General features: G+C 37.6%; 2 protein-coding genes across 9 annotated transcripts in view; one reads left to right on the forward strand and one right to left on the reverse strand.

Annotated features, from left to right (window-relative positions):
• Window positions 1-17: 17 nt before the first annotated feature.
• LOC117108823 (alpha-N-acetylgalactosaminidase-like) overlaps window positions 18-8,928 on the forward strand; it is an 18,649-nt gene continuing 9,738 nt past the window's right edge. The window contains exons 1-4 of one of the 2 annotated variants that reach the window (XM_033250970.1): window positions 18-150; window positions 1,020-1,186; window positions 2,327-2,504; window positions 2,878-3,058. In XM_033250970.1, the coding sequence (XP_033106861.1) occupies window positions 1,023-1,186; window positions 2,327-2,504; window positions 2,878-3,058 (523 nt within the window). In that variant the 5' untranslated portion in view covers window positions 18-150; window positions 1,020-1,022. Of the gene's footprint in view, window positions 159-1,019; window positions 1,187-2,326; window positions 2,505-2,877; window positions 3,059-8,928 lie in introns of both variants that reach the window. The other variant, XM_033250969.1, reaches the window with a different exon arrangement.
• Window positions 4,510-8,928, reverse strand: part of LOC117108825 — an 11,701-nt gene continuing 7,282 nt past the window's right edge. For all 7 annotated transcript variants that reach the window (XM_033250978.1, XM_033250976.1, XM_033250975.1 and 4 more), the window contains one exon: window positions 4,510-7,895. In XM_033250978.1, coding sequence (XP_033106869.1) covers window positions 6,732-7,883 — 1,152 coding nt within the window. In that variant the 5' untranslated portion in view covers window positions 7,884-7,895 and the 3' untranslated portion in view covers window positions 4,510-6,731. The remainder of the gene's footprint in view (window positions 7,896-8,928) is intronic.

An 8,928-nucleotide genomic window follows, 5' to 3' on the forward strand; every position in this document is an offset into this window, starting at 1 on the left:
CAAATCACGTGATGGGTCGGTCACGTGCAAATGTTTTGGCGTGATGATTTAATGGAGGTAACATTCAAACAAAATCAATGCAAAATCTAGAACACGGCGTACTGTGTGGAGCAGTAAGGACCGGAAAAGTCAGAGAAATACATTTAAACGGTAGGCAAGTGAGTTGTATGTCTGTGGGCCTAAATCATTATTTAATCTATTTAATTAATGTTTTGGAAAACCATTTTCCCCTAGGACCGACTAAGTTTAAGTAGCCTAGCTAGCTGCTAGGCCTACTTACTACAACGTTCTATATGTAGTATTGTATAGAATAGATAGGCCAGTAGCCAGCAGTAGATCTACTGTACTAGGAGGACCTAGACTAAGGCTCTTGTTTGCTAGGCCTAGCCTAGATCGACTAGCCTAAACCAATTAACCTCCCCCTCCCCCGCTTTCACTAGAACTCTTGAGGTGCTTACTTAAACCTATGGAATTGGTGTTGCGTGCAGTTTGTTCTTGCCAAAATCTTGCTCATTTGTTGCTGACGTTATTTTAAAGTCGTTTCAAAGTACGCACAGTTACATGCAAACTGCGCGAGGTATGTTTCAGCATTTATCGTAAAAAATTAAATTTATAGCCGCGGTTAGAGGTACGGTAACGTATCTTCCGTTTGCCAAAAAAGGTACCATAAATTGCATTATCCAATAAAATACCGCCACCAGCGTAAAAATTCAAGAAGTGTAATACAGTACATCGTATTTTGTTTCAAAGTATTTGTAAAATTTGCTTCACAAATATGAGATTAGTAAACATAATGGGTATGTCCCTTCCTTAAATATATAATTTTATATTTTAGAAAACGGAAGAGAAGATACAGTACTGTCCCAAGCCGCGACGTAAATTTATTTACTGATATTGACAAATTCACTTATTAAATTATGATTCAACAAATGTTTGGGGAGATGTACTGCAATTCCGATGGTTTTTTTGAGCGATTTAAGTATGATTATCAAAGTTTTCATCTATGTTATATACTGCAGGAAATGTCAAGATGGCCATTCTTGATCACGTTATCTGTCAGCTTTCATGTTGCCATAGTGAGTGCACTTGATAATGGACTTGGTCAAACACCGCCCATGGGCTGGCTGGCATGGGAAAGATTCCGTTGCAATGTAGACTGTGACAATGACCCCAAGAATTGTGTGAGGTATGTTAAACCTTTTTTGGATAACAATTTACAGTACCTCTTTATATTTAGTGTACACAGCCTCCGCAACATTTTCTTCTTCTTATAGTAAAATTAACCTAGCCACACAGTAAGTTTTAACTCAGCGAATCTTGCACAGGAAATATAAACATTGGAATAAAAAATAACCAATATTTCAAAGTAAAAAAAAAAACAAAGCATTGGGCTTAATTAATCTGATTTATTGTGCTTTTTTTTCTATTTAGGCACAGATTTTTTTCAATTGTGCATTATGACATGCATTTGTACAGGCATTGTGCATCATCATGGGGTGGGTAGCATATACTGTAGCCTCCTCCAGCCAGGGTTCCAGAATGGAATGTCTTTGCCTACAAATGAAAGATAATCTGGTCAAGGCACTTAATCAACTCTTTCTCTCTTCTTGGATAGTAATCCACCCGATCTATATGCAGTGGTTTATATAGGGTTATGCGGGGTTCACGACCCCCTTCCCCCCAAAAAAGCTTGTACCCCCCCCCCACTGTAAATGTTCAAAGCAACAAAATTATGCTCGTCATAAAAAATCATCTTATTTTGTGAGATATTTCCCCTCACTTAATGATCGCACCCCTATTTCAAGACTTCTACCTATCATAAGGGTAAAAGGTAAAGGTACGAGAATAACCCATAACTTGCAGCGACATTGTGCTGAATGCGTATGGGCGTGGTCTGTGACTACCTAGCAGTTGTAAAGAGGCGCTTCATGGTAGCTTCATGTTCACATAATTCCACAACGACAGGGGCTGCAATGGACCATAACATCAGAGTAACCCCCTACTCTTTCGAAAGATGCAATGGGTTCTTTAAAGTGCACATGAGCCAGATGTATACACTGGACCTCCATTTTAATTCCTTATCTGATAAGACTTGGTTCCACCAACCGGGCGAAAAGCAACTGGAACCAGCACCAATGTTAAGGCTGTAGTTAGCGTTAACATCAGCGGTTCTGCCTGGTTCCATGTGAGTGGCATCATCATTTTTCTTTTATATAATACAAATTGAAGAAGTAAATCATGCTTAAAAAAATATACAATAGATTTTTTTTAAAAAAGAAGCATTTATAATTGATTTGTGACTCTGCTTGATTGCTGTTTCTTAAAGTGAGAATCTCTTCAAAGAAATGGCTGATCACTTAGTATCTGATGGTTTTCTGGATGCTGGTTATAATTACGTGAACATAGATGACTGCTGGATGGAAGAAGAAAGAGATCCTGACACTGGCCGACTAGTGCCAGATAGGAAACGATTCCCAAATGGTATCAAAAGTCTTGCTAGTTATGTAAGTACCAAATATTACACATTTGTAATTCCTACGAAGTTGTACATTAGAACATAATAAGTTCACATTATGTATTAAAATAAGTTAAGGCAGGGGTGCCGCAACCTACAGCCAAAATATCGGCACTGGTTCAAACGGCACGCTCACCTATGACCCTACAGACAAAAAAATACTCGCACACCCTCCAGTCACCCCAATAATCAAGGTCAAGTAGTTAAAAATCACCTCAAATGACTTTATTTTGCAAGATAGTGTCCCCTTAGCTAATAATTGATCCCCCGCTTCACCTTCACGCCCCATGAGCTTTCCCCCCACCCCTATTTCCAGACTCTTACATACCACACTGAGTGATGTGCACTTTTGTTTCATGAAGATGCATGAGAGAGGACTTAAGCTTGGTATATATGAGGACTATGGAAACATGACCTGCCAGAATTACCCCGGACTCTATGGACATGAGGAGACTGATATCCAGACATTTGCAGATTGGGGAGTGGACTCTCTGAAGCTGGACAAATGTCACAGGCCCAAGTCTCCTGCCATTGTCAATGAAGGTATTTTAGAAAACTTTTCTTTCTGATATTCTTCCAATTTCTAAAGTAGGGGTGACACCTTATTAGTCTGCTACAGTTTTCCCTCCATTTTGAGATCATCTTTGGAACCTGAAAATTTGGAGTGGTCTCATGGTTCGGTCTTCAATTAGAGGGTTTGCTTTGTGTTAAAAGATTGAAGATTGTTATTTGGTTCCTGAATTACCAAGTGACCTGGACAATCACACTCATATCTATGCAGCTCTAGGCTGTATACTCAGTATATATTATCTGTGCATGACCACATCCTTTATATAGTAACTAATAATCGTTTCAGTTGACTACCTTCTTGCCAACACCATAAGTGAAGAACTTTCCTTGTGAGAGTGAAAATTCGTGAATTTTATTACGACAGCTTTGAAATTCTGTAATATACCGTAAACACCAAGGAACAATTGAATAAGTCTTATTTGTTTAGGATGAACCATGGTCATGGTCAACTACACTGGTCAAATGCCTCATTTTACCCATAGCTGTCTTTCTCTTGACTTGAATGCTGATAATAGAAAACAACATTAGGGAATTTCTTTTCAGGGAGTTTAATATGTGTTCCATAGTTATGCCCTGTCCAAATCAAATTTGATTTGACAAAAAAAATGTGATAGGCCTGTGTTCATGATGACATCACATCCATATATAGGCACATTCTTACTATATATGGGCACATCATGACTATATATGGAGATACAATTGTTGTTTGTCAAAGAAAATTTGATACAGTAGTGCGGAAAGAGCTGGTGGTTAAAAAAACAGAAATGTTGTTGTTATTGTTGTATTTGATGTTGAAAATCCAAAGGTTTGTTTCCAGTGTGGTTGTTGTGGTGGTAAATTGGGGAAAGGAGGCAATCCCATACACTTTCCCGAAAGAGTGTACTGCATATACTTTAACATGCACATGAGCTAATTTGCACACAGGACCAATAGCCTACAGAATGTCTCATCCGAAAGGTTATGTAAAGATTTCCACGGTCCAGCGCACACATACTGGCTACTGCACCATTGGTTTAGTTGATAGGCTTTGCTGCTCTTAGCTCAGTTGGGTAAACTTGTGGTAGCCCATATGTGTGCGCTGAACTGTGGAGATCTCTAGGTCCCCGGTTCAATTCCCATCACTGCTCTCCTTGGTTTTAGCTGAAGGGCTGAAATACAAGCTACGATAGCGCACTGTCTTTCGGATGAGACGTCTAAACCTTTGGTCCCATGTGCAATATAATAGCCCATGTGCATGTTAAACAATGCGGTACACTTTTTGGAAAAGAGTAGCGGATTGTCTCCGGTATACTGCCAATTCACCACCAGTATCCCACTGGAAACAAGTTTTCAGACTTTAAGTGGGTTTAATATCCTTGGTGTGATTTACACCAAAATCCTATCCTATCTGTAAGTGACTTCCATTAGTAACAATGTTCACCTAACAGAATTTTAAATATTTTTACCCTTTATTACAAACATTCCACTTTATTGTAATACTTAAAGTGTTGCTTAGAGCTCTGTCATGGTAGTTACCCACAACACAAAAGAAGTAGCAGAGATCTGATATCTATGGTGTCAGTATACGCAATGGTACAAAGTTCAAGTAACAATTGTCCTATAACAAAAAGAATAAGGCAGCTTACTTTTTCTTCAATTTAAAATCCTGTATGTTCTATACAAAGAAATCTACTGCCGTAAACCTTTTAGCTTCTGTCTGTGATTTATTCCATTTTCATATAATCACATCAGCTTAATTTCTTTACAATTATTAAGTAATATGCAACGTAGGGGATGCTCTTCATGGTACTGCCTATAGTAGTCACCGCCAGAAGGGCCCCAAGGAAAATAGGTCTTTGAACTTTGGTTACCTTTGGTGTATTTTACGCCAACGTAACCCAGAAACCAGACTTTTTCAACATGAAAAACATTCTGGGAGAATAATTTGTAGCCGTCTAGAAGTGTCGCCTGTAAACAAAGGTGATCTTATAACCCCGACTATGGTGGGGCTGAGGTCAATCAGTATTTTGACATATTACAGCAATTTCCCCATTACCTATGGTTGACCCCAACAAAAATGTGAAAAGAATTCAGATGAAGCACAAAATTTTATTGTAAAGATTACCAGAAAATTATATTCATGACATTCAAGCGTAAACAAATGTTTAATGGAATTTCAGTGTTTGATTTGATTGGAATTTATTTAATACATTCAATCTTTCTTCTTTATACTGGGTATCCTGGGGCAGATTGCTATAAGCGGTCTTTAGACAGTCTTACGCTTAGCTGGCTTTACTTGTGACGTCACTACTTGTCTATGATTATAAACCATTGCTATACCACAGTCTAACCACTTAGAAGGCTTAAAACGGTCTTATATCAATTACATCATGGCGTTTCAGGTACTAGACTAAGAATCGAACGACGAATATTCCGCAAGCTTCTCAGCATCTGTAAAATCCGGTTTTACGTTTATTTACCTTCATTTTGATAAATATACATGTTTTGAGCAAGCGCCCTCAATTTCATGTTACCAGGAAGTGCTTGTTTGCGTTTCAATACTCAAAGCGGTCTAAGCGAAGACTGTTTTATAGCAATGGTCTTAGCAGAGTGACAGTAAGACCGTCTAAGTGATAAAGCCGGCTTTATTCGAGGAGTTAAGACTGCCAGTTAAGACCGCTTTATAGCAGTCTGCCCCAGTTCAGTAGATTTCCACTGTTAATAATAATAATAGTGAAGTTTTATGTAAAGCCATATCCATCTAACATAAGATGCTCAGGGCGCTTGATATGTGGACTGTGTTCTCCCACAGGGCCCATAATGAGTCTGTAGACCTGCTGTTACAGGAATTGAACCCACAACCCTGGGATTGGAAGGCAAGCACCTTAACCACCAATCTAGAGTGCACTCTCTAATTCCAAGACCCATCTAATTCCAAAATAAGACCCATCTAATTCGAGACCACTTTTTCTAAGAACCAAATAATAATCATCAATATTTTATTATACAAAGCTAATCCTCTATTTGGAGACCAAACCCAGAGACCACTCCAAATATTCAGGTCACAAAGATGGTCTCAATTTGGAGGGTGAACTGTGTTTAACTCCCCTCTATTTATTTGTTTGTTGGTAATTACATTGTATTTCTGTAGTACCTTCCACAATAAAGTTTAATTAACTTGGTGGCGCCATTTAACATTTGTGTTATTGCATAATAATGAACATGTTAGATTTTGTGAGTTGAGTTGGGCACTCAATGCGTTCAACGATCGCCGGTCGATGCGATTCTAGAGAACGCAACGCCACATCGTTTTTAATTACGATCAGTTAGACTGCCATAGAATACCAGCAGACGGCATCGGTTAGCACTTACAGGGAGCAGTTTGATTTTGCCATACAACAGTTTTGTCGACCGTCGTAAAATGCAGTGAGTTCCAGGTTTTATGTTTAATTTCTCTGGTATTTGTCAGGAATTGTTCATAAACATTATTATTTTTTATTCCTTTTGCATTCTTTTGTTATAGTTTAATACTATCGCCATTGGAAAGCAATGATAACAAAGTTAAAAATAAGATTCTATAAATAAATAAATATTTTATGCAATAGAAACTACATTTTCTCTTTTTAAAATACATCTTTATATTATCACCATTCCAGCATTTTTAGTTTCATAAAGTGTTTACCATGTTACTGGAGTCGTCATTAAGACCAATATTTAAATATTTTTGATAAGTCGGTTCTGTTTTTTCTGTCATCTCGGTTACAGCATTTGTATTCATTCCTGTTACATTGGTATCAATATTGCTGTAAAAAGAAATCCGTCTTTCGTTCACCATATCATCGCTACAGATATTGTTGTTATCAGTTGCTGAGTCGTTTGACCGTATTTTATACGCGATCACTATACATCCTAAGAAAGTGAGTACAAGAATTATGCCCCCTGCTGTAAAGTATATGATTGTTTTTTTGTTGTCCTTCTCATTTACGAGTTCCATCGCGTCCGTCGTTTGTTTAAGAGTACTAACAGAGAGCTCAGCACTTGATGACGATTTTGAAAAGAATTGAGAAGTGGATTCAAGATTGCATGAATAAATACCGCTGTCTGACACTTGAATATTATGAACAGTTAGATTTTGTATAATAGTAATTGCTGAAATATTTGATGACCCAGCCACGCTGTACTTTGCTTCATCAACCAACACTATGTCGTTCTGAACAATTGTTACAGTGTTCATTTTCCATTCCATCCAGTGGATTTGTATGGCATCAATAGGTTCCAGGTATGAAACACATGTGAAAGTAATGCTCTCAGCTCCTTCCTCAATGGAGATATAGTTAGGTGTTAATATTGTTTTTTTGTTGTCCATTTCATTTGTGAGTTTCGTCACGTCCGTTGTTTGTTTAAGAGCACTAACAGAGAGCCCAGCACTTGATGACGATTTTACAAAGAATTGAGACGTTGATTCAAGATTGCATGAATAATTACCGCTGTCTGACAATTCAATATTGTGAACAGTTAGATTCTGTGTAATTGTAATTGCTGAAATTGTTGATGACCCAACCACACTGTACTTTGCTTCGTCAACTAACACTGTATCATTTTGGACAATCGTTGCCGTGTTCTTTTTCCATTCCATCCAGTGGCTTTGTATGGCATCAATAGGTTCCAGGTATGAAACACATGTGAAAGCAATGCTTTCCGCTCCTACCTCAATGGAGATGTAGTTAGGTGTGATTGTTGTACGTGTAGCTAAAGTATATTGCAAAATGGCAACACTCACTACAACCACCTCAGCCCAACTAGAGGAACTGCTCCACATTTTTCCTCAGTTCTGTAAAAGAAATTTATTCAAGATTTATAAGATTTTTAAGATTCATGTTTTCAACAATTTAAATCTTTTAATATTTTTATCATTGTTTGCATAGTTCCTAAGATTATGATTCTATATAAACTACAATGAAGGCATTAGAACTTTGCAGATCAGAAAAATTTGGTTTGGGCATAATTAAAGGATGGAGGAGGGTAACTGGGTTTACTGATGCAGGAGTATTGAGGTTGAAGGTAGAAAAAGTAGAGGCAGAACTCGGAAAACATGGGAGGAAGTGATCTAAAGCGACCTTAGGGCAAAAGGTCAAAGTCAGCAATTGGCTCAGGAATAAGTAGCTTGGGGATCTGTCATCAAATTAAGAAAAGTCCAACCCATCACCAAAATGCACAAAGACTCAAAACGTAGATTATGATGATGATGAAATTGATATATTGGCATATGTTTCAAGCTGTCTAATCTAGTTTCATGTAATACTTATGATTTGGGTGTGACATCACCATTCAAACCCATATTTGGGCAATCCATAGAGACGTAATAAGAATATAAAACGCTTAAACTACAATGTATTTGATGTTCAAATTATGCAGACCTGTGTGTGTACCACCCAAGATGGCTGCCTTAGATTCAGCCAATCAAAATTCGCCAAAGCATCATCGTTTTCAATGGCGCCCTCAATTTACACATGAAAGTTACAACTTAGTTACCCGTATGTTGAAACTCAAGCGTTGCAGTGTATGGGGGTAATGTACACGATTAAATTTTGATTCCTTGATACTGTACCTGTCTCTTATACACATCTAGATGTGTATAAGAGACAGGATCTGATATCTATGGTGTCAGTATACGCAATGGTACAAAGTTCAAGTAACAATTGTCCTATAACAAAAAGAATAAGGCAGCTTACTTTTTCTTCAATTTAAAATCCTGTATGTTCTATACAAAGAAATCTACTGCCGTAAACCTTTTAGCTTCTGTCTGTGATTTATTCCATTTTCATATAATCACATCAGCTTAATTTCTTTACAATTATTAAGTA

This window comes from Anneissia japonica, unplaced genomic scaffold (genome assembly GCF_011630105.1).
Source record: "Anneissia japonica isolate Jap-2015-1 unplaced genomic scaffold, ASM1163010v1 scaffold6417_len956965_cov193, whole genome shotgun sequence".
Taxonomy (NCBI): Eukaryota; Metazoa; Echinodermata; class Crinoidea; order Comatulida; family Comatulidae; genus Anneissia; species Anneissia japonica.